The sequence below is a fragment of the Hemicordylus capensis genome, chromosome 4, assembly GCF_027244095.1.
Source record: "Hemicordylus capensis ecotype Gifberg chromosome 4, rHemCap1.1.pri, whole genome shotgun sequence".
NCBI lineage: Eukaryota > Metazoa > Chordata > Lepidosauria > Squamata > Cordylidae > Hemicordylus > Hemicordylus capensis.
In genome coordinates, this window is record NC_069660.1 from 311,614,049 (window position 1) to 311,636,008 (window position 21,960).

General features: G+C 46.3%; 1 protein-coding gene across 4 annotated transcripts in view; it reads right to left on the reverse strand.

The window, feature by feature from the left end:
- The window catches only part of COL22A1 (collagen type XXII alpha 1 chain), a 261,520-nt gene that overhangs the window by 81,959 nt on the left and 157,601 nt on the right, over positions 1 to 21,960 (reverse strand). For all 4 annotated transcript variants that reach the window (XM_053313307.1, XM_053313306.1, XM_053313309.1 and 1 more), the window contains 3 exons: positions 16,603 to 16,656; positions 14,228 to 14,281; positions 298 to 351 (listed from right to left, as the gene is read on the reverse strand). In XM_053313307.1, the coding sequence (XP_053169282.1) occupies positions 298 to 351; positions 14,228 to 14,281; positions 16,603 to 16,656 (162 nt within the window). The remainder of the gene's footprint in view (positions 1 to 297; positions 352 to 14,227; positions 14,282 to 16,602; positions 16,657 to 21,960) is intronic.

Below are 21,960 nucleotides of genomic sequence, written 5' to 3' on the forward strand. Positions count from 1 at the left end.
GTATTTTCTGGTTGTTTTTCAAGGTTGTGCCCTGAATCAAAGCAGTTTAAGAAAGTAAACATGCAAGCAATTGTTATATCAGTGCTCCCCGCACCTGCCCACAAAGCCCCTTGGTGCCTAAGGTGCTGTGGTGAAATGCTGCCCTCTCTGCCCCCATGGTGTGCAGAGTACACCACTCACCCACCCTCCCCTGCCACCTGCCTCAATCTTACACACACACACACACACACACACACACACACACACACACACACACACACACCAGTCTCCTTCCCTGATAAGTCAGATGTTACTTACTGGAGGGCCAGGCAATCCATCAACTCCCGAGAGACCAATTTCACCCTTCTTGCCCTAAATATCAGACAGAAAATTTTAAAAAGTTATTAACTGGCCCCCAGAGAAGACATGGACTCAGTTCTTGCTTTGAGCACTCAACAGAATAAACATTTATGCTCATTTTCTAAAGCAGGAGGACTACGTAGCTTCAGGATTTTCGAGAAAAATCTACATGCCTTTGCCTTCCGCGCCAGATTAAGAAGAAGAAAACCCACTGTGATTCCATCCCAAGATCTAGAAATAATATGCATTTGTTAGTTAGATTTCTACACGGCCCTTTCTCCAAGGAGCTTAGAGCAGCATACAGAGTTCCCTGCCTCATTTTTTCCTCACAAGAACCCTGTGAGGTAGGCTAGGCAGAGAGGTGGTGACTGCCCAAAGTCACCCAGTGAGCATTATGGCTGGATGGGGAATTGCAATCATGCCTCCTAGTGTTACACTCTTAACCACGACAAAACACTGGCTCTCATATACCACCATCTGAGGGGGGGGGGGGGGTTAAGGAGCTCACCAGCAGCCTGGGGGTGGGCTCCTGCTGGAAGCCCCTTCCCCCTCTGCTGGCACCAAATCAGTGTTCCCTCTAAGCTGTCTGCATGCGAATGCACACATGTGGTGTTGTTGTTGTTAATGTCTGTTCAGTTAATTTTAGTTCCTGCTCAGGTTGAATCAGGAAAGCCCCCACTCTAAATGCACATAGGCACACACTGCCTTGATATTGCCTCCCAGAACAAAACTCCATGCACAGGTGAAAAAAGAAATGGGGGGGGGGATAGTTGCCAGACTGGCTTTTTAAAAGCCAAATTCTGGGTTACGGCCCATTTGACCCACGAGTATACCCCTCAGGTTCTGGCCATGCAACCAGCCTTTTGTTTGCCGGGTGGGAATGAGCAGGGATGCCCCATGCTCCCAGCTGACAAGTGCTTTGTTCTCTGGCTGGGAGAAGGAATGTGGAGTGTCCGGGGGGAGGAGGTGTTATGCCGTGACCCCAGAAGTTTAAGAATATCCCCCCCCGTCCAATAGTGGCCACATCACTGCCACCATCGTCCCTAAAGGTCCCGCAACGTTCACATAGAAGATGAAAAAACCAATGGAAACACAAATGGAAACATTAAAACCAATCCACACTAAAAGCAAGTGTCCAGATATGTCTGTCCAGATATGTCCTCGGCCCCTGAAAGGGGATAGGTAGAAGTATGTGGTCAAGCCTCAGAAAAAAGGGGAGAGGATTAGTGGCACCTGTGTCCTCTTCCTTTGGCAAGTTCTAGTCACGGGCTGGCTCCCAGAGGTGCTCTCTCTTACCCCAAGATCTTGGGGACCCAGTCTGTGTTCTCCACAGTCCAGGGAGGCCTCCTGCCACCACCCATTGGGAGACCACCACACCCCCACCCTGCTGCTGCCCCGCGGTACCAAACCATGGTGCCAAAAACTTCAATAATACTAGCCACAAGCCTGTGATGTTAGGGCTTGCAACACTCTATTCCATCTGCACAGGTGTGCTGGAGTGCCTCACAATTCTCAAGGGATGCTGGGGCGAACGTTAAGGCCCAGTGGCCACTCCCACTCCGCCTGCTGCTGCCACCACAGGGGTGGCGGAGGACTGCTGAGCTCATACAGCCCAACACCCAGTTGCACACATGGCAGCTAGAATTACTGAAGTTTTTGGCACCGTGGTTAAAAAAACTCATTGTGAGGGGGGCACGGGGGTGGGTGGGGGGCCTCCAATGCCCTTCAGGTCCGGGCACCAAAATTACCTAGCTGCAACCCTGGTGGCTCCTCCCTGGGAGACCACAGCCTGCTCATCATGGGCTGAGCCAATTTAAGGCAGCATCACAAGCCAAGCACCCCAGCCCCACCCTTCCAATTTCTGCCTCCATTCTCTTTATTAAGCCCCTAGAGTCGGCCCCCTCCCTTCCATTTCCCTTCTCGCCACCTCCTCCTAATCCCCACTCCACCTCTCAGGCAACCCCCGCCTCTGTCAGCTGCATCGTCCCACTGACATCATCCGTGGGCAATCCTTGGCCCATTGAGCCATTTTCTAGAGTCTGGTCACCTGTTCTGCTCTTGACTAGCCAGCTCTGTCCGGCCTCCCATCCAGCTTCCCTGCACGTTCTCTGTCTCCTTCACCTTTGTGGTAAGCTGGGGTTGCAGGCCGACAGGCCGGCCAGACAACAAGCATAAATCAACTTTCAAAGGCATAGTACCAAAAGCTATTAGGGTTAGCATCCAAGGTTAAAAGCATATTCAAGTCCTACTTGGAGAATTAAGCAGGTGTTTGGGTTGCGGTTGTATAACGGTGTGTGTGTGTGTGTGTGTGTGTGTGTGTGTGTGTTTCAGAGAGGGGAGGGGGAAGAGGGAGAGAGGGTAACTGAGCAAAGGGGTAACTGACCCCTGCTAAATGAGTAAAGAAGCACTGTTTTAGAGTGGTGATTCTCTTAATTGAGCAGGGGGAGAGTAACTAGCCCTGTCCACCCCCAGTACAGCATTCCTCCAGTGGCTGTTGTTGGCGTCTGTCCAATGTTTCTTTTTAGATTGTGAGCCCTTTGGGGACACACAGCCATTTTATTTATTTATATCTAGGTAAACTGCTTTGGGAACTTGCGTTGAAAGACGGTATAGAAATATTCGTCGTCATAGGGAGAGGGAGAGAGAGAGAGAACATAGAAACAGTCTAAAAAAGGAATCTGCTGTATACTGAGTCAAACTATTGGTCCATCTAGCTCAGTATTGTCTACCCAGACTGGCAGCGGCTTCTCCAAGGTTGCAGGCAGGAGTCTCTCTCAGCCCTATCTTGGAGATGCTGCCAGGGAGGGAACTTGGAACCTTCTGCTCTTCCCAGAGCGACTCCATCCCCTGACGGGAATATCTTAAAGTGCTCACACTTCTGGTCTCCCATTCATATGCAACCTGGGTGGAACCTGCATAGCTAAGGGGACAAGCCAGGCTTGCTACCACAAGATCAGCTCTCCTCCCCTAAGCTCTCTTCTTGTTCTCTGAGGGGGGGAGGGAGAGGGAGAGAGGGAGAAAGAAAGAATAGGGCTATGCTCAGTCTATATTCACTATATACTAGGACAGTCTACATCAAATTAACTTTCTCCCCTGCCCCAAGTGCTAAACTTTGGCCAGATTGTATCCAGTTTATTTATTTAGAAAAAAATAACTTCTATTAAGCATTTTCAAAGTAGTAAAGGTTAATCGGCAGCGCCAGTGCTGCTTTCCAGCTCTTCTCTCCTGTGGATGGATCCTCTAAGAACCACGTGTTGCTTAACTTTGCCATTTGCTGTTTCTTGTTGGCCTCTGCAGTGCTCTCACTAGGCACCAAAGACTGTCACAACTTAATCTCCAGCAGAGGCTGCTCCTGCTCTACATTTGTCCAGCCCCAATAGTTGGAAGAGTCATCTGAGTAGCACTGTTTGCTACGACTGAAAACTCCATCTGCAGTGAGGCATTCAAAAGGCTCTTGCTGTTTCTTTCCACATTACTGCCTAATGAGAGCTGATACCTCTAAATCAGGGTCCCCAGCACTGGGTCTCTGGATGTTGGACTACAACTTCCATCATCCCCACAATTTGGCTGTTGTGACTGAGGATGGTGGGAGTTGTAGCCAAGCATCATCTGAAGAGCCAACATTGGGCGCCTGCTAACTGATCAAACTAGCCCCTGCTAACTGAACAGGACCTTTTTAAAGTGGTGGTTTTCTTTACTGAGAGCAACTGGCCCGATCCAACCCCAGCAAAGCATCCCTACAGTGGCTGTTGCTGGTGTCTATTTTATGTTTCTTTTTTTAGACTGTGAGCCCTTTGGGGACAGGGAGACATCTTTATTTACTATTTTGATTTCTCTTTATGAACTACTTTGGGAACTTTTGTTGAGAAGTGTAATATTCTTCGTATTATTATCATCAGTAGTAGTAGTAGTAGTAGTAGTAGCCTCTGATCTAAATGTTTTGGACTCAGCAAGGCTTCCTGTTGGTCTGACCCACAAAAATAACTGCCATTCATGTCTACGGTCTATCATCTGCCTTTGCCTTATTCAGGCAGGGTATGTCAGGCGTAAGTGAGGCTTGTTCAGGCGTAAGTGAGGCTTGTCCATGAAGAAACCATCTGAGAACATTCACCAATATTTCTCCATTGGGTGAACTCTGAAAGTCTCTTTGAATTTCAGTTTCTCCTTGGAGGAACCCTGGAACTCTCCTTTGAATTCTAGTTTCAAAAAATGATGGGCCCAAACCCAAACCAAGCGGCCCAGGACTTGGCAACAAGAAGCTCTGAGGTACTGTGAGATAACTCCTCAAAACAGCCTTTTCAAGGTTAAGGGGTCTCTCTAAGGGCACTGTCCCCAAATCCCTTGGAAATCTCAGCTCCAGCATTTTGCACAGGACTGGATCTGACAGTCATGCATGTAACGACCCATGCAATCTTACTCACTCATGTGTTTGCTTCACTCACACACAATCATTTGGGGCCACATCACAGAGAAGCTCTACTCTTTAGTGGAATTGGGTCCCCCCCCCATTGTATTTTTATCCCACCCAGTTTCCCTCCTGCTCAGTGTGTTCTCACAACAACCCTGTAGAGTAGGCTAGGTCTGAGGGAGTGTGCTTGTTGCCTGACTGAGAGATTTGAATCTCAGTCCTAATCCTAGTGAAACACTCTAACCACTAGGTACATAGGAAGCTGCCTTATACAGAGTCAGACCATTGGCCCATCTTGCTCAGAAATGCATTCCTCATGATGTTGCTGAACTACAACTCCCATCACCCCCAGCCATGATAAATTGTAGCTGGGAGTGATGGGAGTTGAAGTTCAGCAACTTCTGGAGGAACCCTGGTTGGGAACCATTGCTCTAGAGTTTCAGAGAATAGTCTTTCCCAGCCTTACCTGGAGATGTTGGGGATTGACCAGGGGACCTTTTGAATTCAAAGCAGATGTTCTACCTACTGGGCTATGGCCTCATCCCATATAAATACATAAAGCTGCCTAATACTGAATCAGACCATCAGACCCCTGATTGGCAGTGGCTCTCCAAAGGCTCAAGTAGATGTTCCTCTGAGATCCTAAGGACCTTTTTTTTAATGGAGGTGCAAAGGATAGAACCTGGGACCTTCTACATGCAAAGCATGTGCTCCCTACTAAGCTATGGCCACGTCTTACACAACATTCACAACGACGGCACAATTCTTTACATAGGTGTGTGTGTGTATGTGTACACATGTGCATGCACATACCTGTGTGCACACATCTTCCAAAGAGGCTTTCCTCCCACCAAAACAGTAGGTTACTCTAATTCATAATGGCTATGAGTGCAGCAAAAATGATATTTTCCTTTCTGTTTTGAACCTTCAGCATGCATCTGCTTAAAACAAGAGAGTGCCCCTAACAAAGCATTTAATTATCCTAGATGAGGAGTCAAGGAATGCAAATTTCCTATTGTAAGCCTGAAAATGGAGGGCAGGCACAAAAGGTCAAGGCACAGCAGAGCCACCAGCTTATGTGAGAGGTGTGGGTTTGTATTTTTTCACCTCCCAGAATGGGACTGAAAATGCTCGCCAGGAAAAATTATACCTATAGCCGTAAAGCCCTGCAAAATGACATCCTACCTAACAGCAGGATAGACACAGCCAGCAATTATGCCGTTCTACTCATAGCAAGAATGTGCATGACTTTTGAGTAAACAAGAGGCATAGGAATGGCCTCAAATCAGCAACTCAAATAACAACACAGTTCAAAATTATGTGCTGTATCAGGAATGGATGTAATTTACCTTTGCTGGCAATTACGGTTTTACTCTTGATTTCACCTAGACCATCAGCCAAACGTTTCTTATCTTCAAATGGTGTCATCTGTGCATGCTATACTGTGTGAGATGCTCCCCACCATGTAAATGGGCCACTTCCAACTAATTTCAACATGATGCTTACAGATACAAGACAATGAGGCTGTTCTCATGCACATCCTAACCCAGGCTAGGGAAGCCCAGCCTGGGTTGGGCTGCACATGAGAACTGCTGGGTTCGGGCCTGATCCCAGCAGGGCAGCACCACCTAGCCTAGTTCTTCAACCTGGCTCTTAGTTGGGGCTCAAGGCTCAAGCGGGCCCTCGACCCAGGCTCTGTTGGAGTATCTACCACCCCACTGCACTTCAGTCTCCCTACCTGAGCTGGAGGGGGTAGTCTCGGAGGTGGCTTTGGGTTCTCCCAAGGTTATAGTCTTGGGGGACTTCAATGTCCATGCTGGGGCCCCTCTTGTAGGAATGGCTCAGGATTTCATGGCCTCCATGGCAACCATGGACTTATCTCAGCTGGTATGGGCCAATCTAAGTTGGCCCTACCCACATGGGACATAGTCTGGATCTGGGTTTTGCTGGCCAGGGAATAAATGATCTGGAGGTGGGGGAATTTGCGATAACTCCCTTGTCATGGACAGATCATCATCTGGTGGGGTTTAGTTTGACTGCTTCGTCTACCCTCTGCAAGGGTGGTTGACCAGTTAAAATGGTCTGCCCCCAGAGGCTTATGGATCCGCTTGGTTTCCAGACAGCCCTCAGGGAGTTTCCAGTGTCCAGAGCTAGTGACTCTGTTGAGGCCTGGGTGAATCTCTGGAATGTGGAGACAGCCCAGGCTATTGATACAGTTGCTCCTAACATTCTCTCAGGCTTGGTAGAGCCGGTTCTGCTCCTTGGTTTTTCTTGGAGCTTAGGACGATGAAACTACTCGGACAGTGGCTGGAACGGCACTGGAGGAAGAGTCGTGGTGAATCTGACCGAATACAGGCTAGAGCCCATTTTAGGGACTATTCCATGGTAGTGGGGACGGTGAAGAAACGCTTTTTCTCCTCCTCTATTGCATCTGTTCAGTGCAGACCAATGGAGCTGTTCTGTGTAGCAAAGGAATTGCTCCACACATCCACCCACGTAATGCAGGAGGAACTATCTACAGCCCATTCAGTTTGAATGTCACTTTGCAGATCAAATCACTCGCATCCGTGTTGATCTGGATTCGAGGGTTTTGGCAGTTCCTTTAGATGTGCCTCAGGTAACATCTAGTCCTATTGTGTTGGATTCTTTTTGGTTAATATAGCCTGAGGATGTGGACAAGATTCTGGGCAGTGTGTGGGCAACATTTTGCGCTCTTGACCCTTGCCCTTCACGGCTAATAAAATCTTCCAGGGAGGGTACAGGTAGATGGTTGGAAGCTATAATCAATGCCTCATTAAGGGAGGGCAAGATGCCATCATGCCTCAAGGAGATGATGGTAAGACCATTATTTTAAAAAGCCCTCCTTTGATTCCTCCAGTATGTGGTGGTGTCACAGCTGCAGAGGGTTTTGAGTGATACAGATTATCTAGACCCTTTTCAATATGGTTTCCATCCTGGATATGGAACTGAAACTGCCTTGGTCACTCCAGAGGATGACCTGTGCCAGGAGCTTGACAGGGTGAGTATGTCCCTGTTGGTTCTGCCAGACCTCGCAGCGGCATTCGCTACCATCAACCATGATATCCTTCTGGACCGCCTCAGGAGTATAGGAATTGGAGGCACTGCTTTGGAGTGGCTTCAGTCCTTTCTTGGGGGAAGGATCCAGAAGGTGGTGCTGGAAGACTACTGCTTGGCTCCATGGGCATTGGCCTGTGGGGTCCTGCAGAATTTGGTTTTGTCCCCCATGCTGTTTAGCATCTACATGAAACCGCTGGGAGAGGTCATCTGGGGACTTGGACTGAGTTGTCAGCAATATGCAGATGACACTCAGCTCTATCTCTCCTTGTCACCTGATTCTAGGGAAGCAGTGGATGCTCTGAATTGAGGGCTGGAGGTAGTGATGGGTTGGATGTGGGCTAACAAGCTGAGATTGAATCCAGGCAAGATGGAGGTACTGCTGGTCAGTAGGAGAACCAATCAGGATGAGGAGATTCTATCAGTGCTGAATGGGGTTGCACTCCCCTTGAAGGAGCAAGTGCACAGTTTGGGGGTACTGCTGGACCCAGCTCTGCTTTTGGAAGCTCAGGTGGAGGCAGTGTCCAGGGGTGCCTTTGCACAGCTTCGGCTATTGTACCAGCTGCGTCCCTTTCTCAATAAGGCAAATCTGGCCACTATTACCCATGCCTTAGTCATGTCATGGCTGGATTACCATGGGACTGCCCTTGAAGAATATTTAGAAGCTTTAGCCAGTGCAAAATGCAGCAGCTAGGATGTTATCCAGAGCTGCCCGCTAGGACCATATTATCTCCATTCTGAAAGAGCTACATTGGTTGCCAATCTGTTTCCAGGTCAAATCTAAGATGCTGGCTTTGATCTTTAAAGCCATAAATGGTTTGGGCCCTGGATACCTGAGGGGCTGCCTGCTCCCAAAGATTTCTGTCCACTCTACAAGGTCATCCAAGAAGGGTCATTCCAAGAGGCCTCAATCTAGGCCTCATCATGTGGAATTAAGTGTGCATAACATGTATGACTGTGCAACTAATTGTCCACAGCCGCTTAATGCACATAATTGTACAACTACTTGTGCACAACTAGCAACCCCAAAGGGCAATGGTGGCAGCAGCAGAAATAACCAATTTAAGGAGGGAGCAGCACAGTAGCAGAGGCCACTCCTTGCGACCATCCACCAGAGCTGCCCTTGAAGATGACTCATCTGAAGCTGTGGCTGATGCAACATACTATCACCCACTTCAGGTTCTATATCAGGAGGCAGGGGCACATCCAGCTGGTTTCGTTATTATAGTGCCAGCTGCTAATCTGCTTCAGGGCCAATTGTGTCACAGTCTGCTTCAGGGCCAATACTTCACATATAACTCAACTTATATGTTGTTGTCCCATGGAGCTGCCTGGAGGCATCTTTGAATTAGGCATGGTGACAAAAATCCCCCCTCCCAAAAAAGTGACACTTGATGTGAATTTCAGAGTGCCTACCAAAGCAAAACATCTGAGAATTTCCAAGGGAAGTTAAGCAACTTTCTACAAGTAACATTTCTCAGCAGTTTCTCCACACCCCTACTTTGGACATCTATAGGACTAAACATCTTATCTGGCACCACTTGTTATTTCAGGGACATGTTGTTACACTTTAAGCATTTCTAATGGTTCAAGAACATCGGAAGCTGCTGTATACTGAGTCAGACCATTGTTCCATGTAGCTCAGTATTGTCTACTCTCACTGGTAATGGCTTCTCCAAGATTGCAGGCAGGAGTCTTTCCCAGTGGTACCTGCAGATGCCCGGGATTGAACGTGGGACCTTCTGCATGCAAAGCAGATGCTCTCCCACTGATCTCTATTTGTTTCTGGTTTGTTTTTCACCGAATGTTGTTGTTGTGTTCCATTGATTATCTGTTTCTACACTAGCTGTGTTGACCCAGGGAAAGGCAGGTTAAGAAATATTTTAAATAAATAAGCTTTTCTTTTTAGAAGACACGAAGCACCCAGGGGAGAGAGATGATGACTGTGAGGAGAGAGATTCAAGAGACATCTCTCCAGCAGTGAGCTTCAGAACGTTCTGCCTTCCGCGGTTAAGCCAGCCCCGGATCCAGCCACTGTGTTTCTGTGTTCTCTTGGGGCTAATGGAGCAAGGCAGCTAATGAAGGCCCACCGAGGGAGCGTATCACAGAGGCTCGTTCCTCAAGATTTATGCTCCAGCCATGACATAATCTAATTGTTGGTCTCCATGATTAGTTTATGGGAAAATAACTTTCTGGCAAACTTTTGAGTGTCACCATCTGTGCTATTTGCTAGCTTTGTGCTTAAGGCACTTCGCACTGGTTCTTTCTTTTTTTTCCAAATCAGCAACATGAGCTTGGGAAATAATTATATGTCTCTTGAAAGGGAATATGCCACTCAAATTCAAGCAATTTTACCTGCTGTCCTTTGGCCTTGGCAAAATGAAGCAACTGGTGGGGGAGAGAATCCAACCATTCTGTATAAATTTGAAACCCATTTCTGAACAGAGAATTTTATTATCTTGTGGGATCATTAAATTATTTCCTTGGATACCTGATGCACTTTCAGTTACTCTAGCATAGTGGGATAATGCCAGGATAAATGAGAGATTCACCTTTTTGATCCTAGTGAGTAAAGAATAGTAATTAAAAACAACAGGGATTGGTCCAACAGCATGGCATGTGTCACTGATGTGAGGCTTTGAAGATGGGCTAAACCCACACAGTTTAATTCATCCCAAAATGAATTCCAGCAGGAAATGGATCATTGCATTTTAGACTGAGGCAGATAGTAAGAGTGTGTGTGTGTGTGTGTGTGTGTGTGTGTGTGTGAGAGAGAGAGAGAGAGAGAGAGAGAGAGAGAGAGAGAGAGAGAGAGAGAGAGAGAGAGAGAAGCATTACAGCCATTCATACTGTAGGTTGTACACACTGGAGGTGTTTTTATGCATGTACACATTTTGTGTGTGTGTGTGAATGTACATCTGTTCATTTTACAAATCAACTCCAGGACTGGACCCCTCAATACTGTAGAGTAGAAATCATGTGTTGAACAAAATGTCTCCAAAGAATGTACCTCCCTGGCAGACGACCCAAGGCTTGGTGGTGGGAGCACGTTCCATGTTCCCACACTAGGAGTCCTGCTCCATGAAGCAAGGAGCAGGGAGGAGGGATCTGGGGTGGGAACCTGTTATCCCGGTCTCAGGGCATCCCACAATGCAATGTGCCACATACATGTTACATTGGGGGATTCCCCCATCAGACAGGCACCCTATGTGCCCATCTCTGTGTCTTCTTGGGCTGAACTCAGCCCAAAGAGACACATGATACACAACAGTCACGTTAAGGGTGAGATCACACCCTAAATCTCAGATAACAGCCAGGTTGTTTAGGAGGGTTAGGCGCATAGAAAGTGTCAGGATATGTAGGTCTCACGACCTGCCTAACCCAGGGTTGGTTGCCCCAGAGGCTTAGGGTGGTCATGAGAACAGCCTCTGTATGTGAATAGCTGTATGTTCACACACATCAACAATCAAGTGTATGCTGCACTTAGATTGTATGCATGCTGAACCTGCCCTGTGAACAGAGGCAATGTGGTTGGATAATCAGGGATGGATTACCCTGAACATAGTGGTAAGGGTCTAAAAGTGGCCACTGTGCCTACATACATACAATTGCACCTGTTTAAAAGGTACAATTTTTCATAATTAGATTTCACTCATAAATCTTTGAGTTTGCAGGTCTCTAACAAAGAAATGTTGCCAAGGGAGCCACTGAACACCCACTCTCAGGGTCAGATGGAGTGCCCTGTCAATGTGGAGTTGCAAAGAACAAAGCTCAGTGTTTGATGAATCCCATTGATACCTGAGTGGACAGTTGAGATAACTCTGCATGGCAGAGCAGGGATAAATATCCATCATATTATGAATGGCTTTCTGGAAATAATCAATTATTTAGCCTGACGTTGTTAAATTGCTATGAGAAATAAAGTCTCCAGGTTGCGAATAACAAACTCAATGCAAGTTTAATCGCAGATTTGCTCCTCCTCTCTGGGGCTCAAGCAAAAAGGCTAGATATAGAGTTCATTCACTTGACCAAACAGGGCAGGGGAAGCGTGGGAGAAGGCAGTATCTTTCCTACTTTCCCCCAGATGATTGAACCTCTTCAGGGCTCCACTGCTTGCACATGAACAGAAAGGTGGGGGATTCCTGAAGTGGGATCAGGAGGAAGAAGTCCTCCCGCATCCCATAATACACTGTGCAGACAGCGGAGAGGCAGCCTGCAGATGTGCTCCTCTCCCTGGCCACACTTTCCACAGCGCTCTAGAGTCACTTCTCCCGGTGGCTGTTTTCAGAGCCACGGCTACAGACATCCAAAAAATGAGATAGGACGGACTCCTTTTCCCTCCTATTTCACCTTTTGCCCAGGTAGCAAATCTGGGCAACCCGGGTCGCAGGAGGCCTCCCAGTGACCCAGTCGACATGGGTGTTTGGATCAACTCTCTCCTACCAAAGTAGCTTGTGCTGGGAGAATGACCTCATAGAATTCCAGAAGCATTTGTTGGTCCACCAGGGATCCTAAATGTTATCAAGTCTACGAATATGACAAATATGTATATACCGCTTTTCAACAAAAGTCTCAAAGCGGTTTACATAGATATATTAATCAATCAATCAGTCAGTCAATCTATCCAGTCCATAGGATCCCTGTCCCCAGAAGGCTCACAATCTAAAAAAGAAGCATAAGATAACCAGGAACAGCCACTGGAGGGATGCTGTGCTGGGGATGGATAGGGCCTACACTTTGCCCCCAAGACAAGGTCTTCCACCTTCCCTACAAACTAACCAACATAATCCAAATTTTGGGTTGCTGCAGGTAGGAGACAAGAATGTATGAATTGACTGAAAGCAAAAGCATTGACAGGGACTCTAGGACCTGAACTAAGCCTAGGGAGCTACTTTGGACCACAAGTACTCAGGCCTTAAAGCCCCCTTCCGATGCAGAAGAGAACAAGGGTGTGCACTACTGGTGGTGGCAACTGGCAGGTAATATGCAACTTTTGACACTATTAACCTGGCCTTCTACCTTTGCCTGATCCACTCAGCAGTGCCTGCTGCTTGCACTTCAGGTTCTGTCTTCTCTCTTCACCAGCTGCAGCTCAAGCCACTGGACTCTAGGCAGGAGAACACATCCTCCAGTTCTAGATCCAAGCACCCATGGCTTTGAGTGGCCCAACTGTTATAAACCTCCCTCAGTGCTATTCTTCTCTCATAGCTGACATCTTTTTACAGTAAAAGCGGATACCACCATTCTGTCTTTTTTCAGTCAAAGCTGAATGTTCCCATCCAACATCCACTTAACAAACAAAGAACATGGCTAGGAAGAGATGACATTTAAAACCATTTTCAGCCATGGGGGCTGAATATTAACACAAGTGTGTTAACACAAGCTATGGGCACAAGTGTATTCTATTGTGCCACACAGCTCCTTGATGAAACCTTGCTTTTTTAATGAACATCTACATATGATACTAGTAAAACTGCTTGCAGTTTGCAAGCATATTGATGCCTGATCTTGTTGTGACTCTAGCATTTTCCTGGTTCTATGAGGTCTCATTACCCATGCTGTCCAATGGGAGAGGGCTTTTTTATTTTCTGGGAAAGCAATGAAATTTCCAGGGTTTTGGATTTTCGTGGTACTCTGGGCAAGGTCTGGAACCTACCCGCAAAAACAGCATGTTTCCATCTGTCATGGTTTAGTCTGGGAGTTTCATGTCAGCAGCCAGTGAGTGAATCAGGGAAGGCTTGTAGTTGGTAAGCATATTAACATCTTAGCTCTCTGTGGCTATCTCTATGAAATATAGAGATAGTATCCCCTGCTAATTGAGCAAAGAGGCACCTTTGAAAAGTGGTGATTCTCTTTACAGGCAAACCTCTGTATATGTGGAAACACTATTTGCGGGTTCGTGTATCAGTGGGTGTCGAATAGACACCTGACCTCTTTATCCATGGATATGAAAGGGTTAAAACCCACATATCCATGGTTCCTAGAAGGCCGAAAATGATGGTGGATGTGGGGAATTCAGGTTCAACCCCTGCTCATATAATGAATCTCAAAGGCTGGACTTGGGCCAGTCACTACCTTTCAGCCTAACTTAAGCTCAGAGGGCCTCTGTGAGAAGAAAGCATCATTCTGAGCTCTTTGGAGAAAGGGCAGGAGAGAAAACCAGCCGATTGTTATAGGGAAAATAACCTTAGGGCTCGCAGTGTAACTACATTGTCTTTTGCCTTACACCCTTTGGCTGCCACTTTTAACCCAGCAAAAACAAGTAAAATATAGACCTTTTCCTTTTTCGAGGAATGAAGAGAGCAGGCTGTGAAATACTGAAAGTGTCAATACACACTTCCAAGCAAACCAGGTAACTGCTCTGTGAACAAATCTGAGATATTCAGAAGTAAAAGTGTTGCCCACCCTTTGACCTTGTAAGCCAGCAGGTCCTGGCTTGCCCTCTGGTCCTGGGGGACCCTGTAAACAAGAAAACAGTCAAGAGTTAATAAATAAAAATGCATTAACACATTCAATTAGTTCAAGGCAAAATGGTGCTTTTCTAATGTTGTCATGTTGGAGATCGGGGATCTGAATCAGAAGAATTGTATTGTATCTCCTGGACTGTGTCTTCTATTGAAGCTCTGTGTGCTCTGAAACAGAGGACATGCCTCTGTGCATGTGCAAAGGGCTCTTCCTTCACCACTGAGTCACAAAATGCAGGGCTAAGGAGGCTTGAGGCTGAGCATCCATCTCTTTAGGAATATAGGAAGCTAACTTATACAATGTCAGTTCACTGGTCCATCTAGCTCAGTATTGTCTACACTGGCTGCCTTCAGATGTCACGGAAAACCTGAAGCTAAGTCATATAAGGTTGGCCCCCTGTGACATCCAAATGATCAGAACTGCCATTCTGGGACCCAACCGTGGTTCCAATACCCACCCCCAGCCTCCAATTGAACCCTCGGTTGCAAGTAAGGTTCACTTACCCAACCAAGGGTCTGCAGGCTGCAGCGTGTCGTAGGGATGTGCAAACTTGGTCGATGTTGAACTGGATTAATGTTGAACCGGTTCAGTTTGAATGTTCAGAGCTGAGCGGAACCACCCCTGGTTCAGCTTGACCCCAGACCGACCCCTCCCCAGCCGTTTGGGGGAGTTTGCAAGCCTTTTTACATTAAAAAAAATTTGTTTAGCCTCCAAGGTGCTTCTCTGAAGCTATGTGTGGGTCTGATAAGGTTCCCCCTCCACCCGTTTTCCTTTCGTTTTGGTAAAAACCACCCAGTTCAGGGGTTCTTTGGCCCATTCCGGGTCTTTCCTCCACCATGGTGGCCATTTTAGAGGCTGCGTTGCTGGGCCATGACCCAAGCCACACAGAGACCCATCATGCATGCGTGACAGCAACCAAAATGGTGGCCATGGAGTGGAGGAAGCCCGGAAAGGGCTGAAGAATGCCTGAACCGTGTGGTTTTTGCAAAAACGGAGGCCGGCAGGGGAAGTGGGAACCTTAGAGTAGCCGCCCAGAGGGGGAAAGTACTAAATACATATTTAAAATAAAAAGGCTCTCAAAACGCACCCCCCCACACACACAAAAAACCCCTGAACTGAACTGGGGGGGGGTTGATGGTGGGCAAAACTGAACTAACCCAGTCCGGGTCCAGTCTGGACTCAAACTGAACCGGGCCAGATGGTTTTGTGCACACCCCTAGTGTGTAATCTGGATTGGGCAAAAGGTTTACTCTTAAGGGAGGAAGCTCCTCTTACTGCTTTAATTCAACTGGCTTGCACAGCTTCCCTTCCTTGGTCAGAGGAAGGTCAGAGGGCCGTTGCTCCCCTTTTGCAGTCTCCCAGACGCAGGTTGTAATCTTCGGGTGCGCACCAGGAAAACAAGGGAAACTGTGGGTCCGTTGAAGACACAGTTACAAGGAATGACTGAAGGCAGCCATTGACTGGCAGTGGGTTCTCCAAGGTTGCAGGCAGGAGTCTCTCTTAGCCCTATCTTAGCGATGCCAGGGAGGGAACGTTCTGCATTCAAACAGGCAAATGCTCTTCCCAGAGCGGCCCCATCCCCTGACAGGAATATCTTACAATGCTCACACATGTACTTTCCCATTCAAAGACAACCAGGATGGACCCTGCTTAGCAAAGGGGACAATTCAGGCTTGCTACCACAAGACCAGCAATCCTTCCATGGACTTTTATTGCAGAAAAAGATGCTGATTGCAACTGAAGTTGCAATTGGGCTGTTACAGGTGTAGCAAGCCAGGCAGAAGAATGAAGGGAAATTGGATTACGGTTCACTGAGCCAGCAATATTATATTTAGCATGAGGTAAGATATTTGCTGCATACAGGTGTTCTTCCCTTATAAAGCCAAACTATTGGTTTCACCTGGCTCAGTAAAGTCTGCTCTGACTGGCAGTGACTCTCCCAGGCCACATGCAGAGATGTTTCCCAGCTTTGCTAACTGAGATCCTTGAACTGGAGATGCCAGGAAGTGAGCATAAGGCCTTTTGAATGCAAAACACGTGCCCTGACAAGAAGCTATCCTCAGAATGAAAGACATCTGAGGCACTGGTGAATCGTGCAGTTATTTGAATGGGCCATTGGTCCCTGTATTAGTCAGCCTTCCTCGCTCTCAAGCTGAGCTATCTTAGGCATGTGGAGTTCTTTCCAACCCTATCTGCTCAGAGCCTGTAGCTATCCCTCCCAAAATGGACTTTGCCTCATCTGTGCCTCCTTCCCCTGCCAGACCCTACTGTATTATGTTCTGGTACAGAAAGTGTCAAGGAAGCAAATTACTTACTGGGCTACCTGGAGCTCCGGGAGGGCCTACGGATCCTCTTGGGCCAGGAGCTCCCTGTATACAAACAAAAGTATTTCAAATGTTAAAATATATACATTGATTTTTTCCCCCTGCCTTTTCATATGCATCTCAAAAAAGGTTCACAAACTAAAAGGGCAACAGAACAGCCACAAAGTAACCCACTCCAAAGAAACCAAAACACCAACAAAAAGCAGAATAGGAACACAAGGAAAGGAAACAAGAAATAGCACAACAGTGAGATTCAGATAAGGACAGGGAGGTGGGGAATAAGTTACTTTTCAAAAGCAAACCAATAGAAAAATAAGTTTTTGCTCATTTTCAGAAAATAACAAGAGGCAGCTGAATGGATCTCTCTAAAGCACCGTTGGGGATGCTACAGAGAATGTTTTCTGTTGCCCTTCAAATTAGTCCCTCCAGAAGGGTATCATATTGGTAAGAGCGAGATCATTGGTGGACTGCAAACAGCTGCCTCAGTTTTATCATAGGAACACAGAAACATAGGAAGCTGCCATATACTGAGTCAGACAATTAGTCTATCCTGCTCAGTATTGTCTTCACAGACTGGCAGTGGCTTCTCCAAGGTTGCAGGCAGGAATCTCTCTCAGCCCTATCTTGGAGATGCCAGGGAGGGAATTTGGAACCTTCTGCTCTTCCCAGAGCAGCTCCATCCCTTAAGGGGAATATCTTACAGTGCTCAAACATCTAGTCTCCCATTCATATGCAACCAAGGCAGACCTTGCTTAGCTAAGGGGACAAGTCATGCTTGCTAACACAAGACCAGCTCTCCTCTCTGCTATAGATTTTATCCTTCTCATAAAATCTATAGCAACTATCTATCTACAAGATGACTTTGATTCACACCTTTAGGTTACCTCTGTCACACAGACTTTTCTCTACCATCCCTTGTCATATAATCCTAATTTCATGCCTGCATTCAAACTCCATACAATACACACATCTGTACAGATGTTCTGGGAGACTGCTCCATAGGCTTTGATGCTCTCCCTCTGGAGATTGACCCAGGCTGAGTGTGGTCTTTCTATCTGGGCTATGGGTAATATACAGCCTTGTATACAACACTTGATCTAAGCCAAATGACCAAAAATCAATATTGGGGCTATTTATTTATGTATTTATTTGGGTATTGGATGTAGGCACAAAAAAGGCAGCCCTCTGTTGATGCTAGGGAAGTGCTGGGGCTGTTACACAATCTGAAAGGGAGCCTCAGTGGAGTAGCACAATGGAGCTACTGCAGAATAATGTAAAACCACCTTCCAGGCACACTGTGTTCCTTCCACTGGAAACAGTAGGAGGCAATTGGAAACAATGGAAGGAGCTCTGTGCAGTTGCCTAGAGGCAAATTTAAGCCATTTCTCAGCAGACTTGATGCTCAATCATCAGGGGGGTCTTTCAAGATGCACAGCAGTCTCGGCAGGTCCCTAATGTTGATTGAGGGCTGCCTGTCATGTCGGCCACCATTATTACCATAATTACCTGAATCTAAGACTAGGTTTTTTTCAAGTTCTTTGGAGTTAGAAATTGGGGTGTCGTCTTAAATTCAGAGTCTTCTTCCTTTGGGATAAATACAGATTTATCCTGTATTTAACCTCTGTTTTTATGGGGGTCATCTACATTCAGAGTCATCTTGTATCCAGGTAAATACTAGGGATGTGCAAAACATTTCGGGCACAGAACGATCTGTGCCCGAAACGAACAATTTTGGGTGATTCGGGGCTGAATCGAATCACCCCCGATGTCCCCCGATATTTTTCGGGCACGAGCCGAATCACCCGAATTTTGGGCACAAAAAATTCGGGTGATTCGATTCACGGTTGATTTTTGGCGATTTTTTAAAGTTTTAGTGACTTTGGGGCAGTTCGGGGGCATAGCATGGGATCTGGGCAAAAGTAGTGGGGTGGGGTGGTAGTGCCTAATGGGTGCAGGCTACCACCCCAATTTCAGGGGGATTGGGCAAAGGGCTGATTTTTGGTAAATTTCTGAAGTTTTCATGTCTTTGGGGCAGATTGGGGCATATTGGGGCAGAAAGTGGGGCATGGGGCAGAATAGTGGGGTGGGGTGGTAGAGGCTAATGGGTGGAGGCTACCACCCCAATTTCCTGGGGTTTGGACAAAGGGCTGATTTTTTGAGAATTTTTGAAGTTTTAGTGACTTTGGGGCAGTTTGGGGGCAGAAAGTGGATCTGCCCCAAAATAGTGGGTGGGGTGGTAGTGCCTAATGGGTGGAGGCTACCACCCCAATTTCAGGGGGATTGGGCAGAGGGCTGATTTTTTGAGAATTTTTGAAGTTTGGGTGTCTTTGGGGCAGATTGGGGACAGAAAGTGGATCTGCCCCAAAGGAGTGGGGTGGGCTGGTAGATAGTGCCTAATGGGTGGAGGCTAACCCTAACCCTAACCCTAACCCTAACCCTAACCTTTTCTGAGGTGTGAATTCTCATTCTATCATAGCAAATGAGATATTTTTCAATTAAACAACTCTCATGACCCCACTTTCACTTTTTCACACTTTCCTTTACTATGAATAATATGAGGAAGTAATCAGTTTAGCACACTTCACCTTATGAAGACAAACCTCATACAAATAAATTCACCATAATTCACCCCTCTGCCCAATCACTCTTAAATTGGGGATGGGTGGTAGCCTCCACCCATTAGGCACTATCTACCAGCCCACCCCACTCCTTTGGGGCAGATCCACTTTCTGCCCCCAATCTGCCCGAAAGACACCCAAACTTCAAAAATTCTCAAAAAATCAGCCCTCTGCCCAATCCCCCTGAAATTGGGGTGGTAGCCTCCACCCATTAGGCACTACCACCCCACCCCACTATTTTGGGACAGATCCACTTTCTGCCCCCAAACTGCCCCAAAGTCACTAAAACTTCAAAAATTCTCAAAAAATCACCCCTTTGTCCAAACCCACGGAAATTGGGGTGGTAGCCTCCACTCATTAGGAACTACCACCCCACCCCACTATTCTGCCCCAGGCCCCACTTTCTGCCCCAATATGCCCCAATCTGCCCCAAAGACATGAAATTTTCAAAAATTTACCAAAAATCAGCCCTTTGCCCAATCCCCCTGAAATTGGGGTGGTAGCCTGCACCCATTAGGCACTACCACCCCACCCCACTCCTCTTGCCCACATCCCATGCTATGCCCCCGAACTGCCCCAAAGTCACTAAAACTTTAAAAATTCACCAAAAATCAGGATTTTGCCCAATCCCCCTGAAATTGGGGTGGTAGACTCTACCCATTGGGCACTACCACCCACCCCAAAATTTTGCCCCTGGGCCCCTTTTTACCCCCCCGAATCGATTTGGATTCGGATTCGGGTTAAATCCGAATCCGAACTGAATCAAGGGTGATTCGGGTGACCCAGATTCGGGCACAAAACAGAACAGGGGTGATTCGGTTCGGGTCCGAGCCGAATCACCCGAAATCCCGAATTGCACACCCCTAGTAAATACAGGAGGTATAATTTATCATTATTTTATTATTATTTCTTGTTTACCCAGTCAGACAGGTGTTATTGACTGGTTTGTTTTATCCAGACATCGAGTCCTCCCAAGGACCTGGGATGGCTGAATTTTATTATCAATATCATTGTTGTTATTATTATAGATATTGTCACAGAATATAGGCTGTTACCAGTAAAGTTGCTTTTTATAATTGGCTGATGGTGATTTCTGTGGCCCCTATGGTGTTGAGGTGCTCTTGAGGGTCTTTTGGAACTGCACCCAGGGCGCCAATTACCACTGGGATTATTTTGGTCTTCTTCTGCCACAGCCTTTCAATTTCAATTTGTAGATCTTTGTATTTTGTGATTTTTTTCCTATTTATTTTTCTTGTAACTGCTATCCCCGATAGTAACTGCTATCGACATATTGCTATGTCGATTATTTTGACTTGTTTTTCTTTCTTCTCAGCTACAGTTATATCTGGTGTATTGCGTGGCAGATGTTTGTCTGTTTGTAGTCGGAAGTCCCATAATATTTTTGCATCATCATTTTCTTCAACTTTTTCAATTTTATCGTCCCACCAATCTTTGGCTACAGGTAGCTTGTATTTTTTGCAGATGTTCCAGTGTGTCATCCCTGCTACCTTGTCATGCCTTTGTTTGTAGTCAGTCTGTGCGATCTTTTGACAACAGCTGATTAGGTGGTCCACGGTTTCATCTGCTTCTTTACAAAGGCGGCACTTGCTGTTTGTTGTTGATTTTTTGACTTTTGCTCTTATTGCGTTTGTTCTTAGTGCCTGTTCTTGTGCAGCCAATATTAAATCTTCTGTTTCTTTCTTCAAGTTGCCATTCTTAAGCCACTGCCAGGTCTTGGTGATGTTTGATTTTCCAGTTATATTGTGCAAATATTGACCATGTAGTGGCTTATTTTTCTGCTCGGTTCTTGATTTGTTATTTCTTGTAGGCCTGCTTTGTTTCATTGGTGTTCAATAGTTTCTCATTATTAACCATTTGAAGTGCCTCTTCTTCACTGTCCTTTATGTATTCTTCAAGGCCTATTATTATTATTATTATTATTATTATTATTATTATTATTAACTGTTGTTTTCTTGTACACTGTATTATTTTGAATGCTAAATTATGGAAATGTATATTTAATACACTGATAGTAACACACACAAATATAGTCTTGCATATCAGCTAAGGCCTGTACGGAACTTTGTGCACTAAAAAGTAACAGCAGCAATAGCCAAGAGCATTATAGCTTAAACAAACTGACTCTAGGAATAAGAGCGTTTTTCGCATTCTCTTCCTTTATTCTTCCCCTGATTCACTTTGCCCTGTGTTCCACTCCTCCTGGATACTATTTTGAACTAGGAACATTTGTAAAATCAATCCAAGAATGGGAGCATACACTATTTGCTGTAGATCTCCATTCCTTTTGTTCTTTTGCACCAGGGGCCGAACCGGGTAGACTTCCCACATGCAAAGCTGTTCTGTCATGGAGCTACAGCCCCATCCCCAGTCCCCCACAAATCCCTCTGTATTCAATGGGTCTTACTACTAAGTGACCAGTTAAATTTGCATAGAATTTTAGGACTTTTCGGTTGTGGCACTTTGGCTTTGATACACCCTCCACCATGTTTCTTCCCTCAGCATCTCATAAAGGCCCATCTCATTAGATAGCTGTTTTAATATTGGCACTGCATTCTATTAGTTGTATATGGTTTATACATTGCATCTGTGATTACTGATTGTGTGAGCTGCCCAAGCTGCAGTGTACTGGAGGGGTGAGGTATACATATTTTAAGTAAGTATTTCCCAGCATGCTTCCATTGCTTTAATGAGAATCTGTAAAACGGTTTCA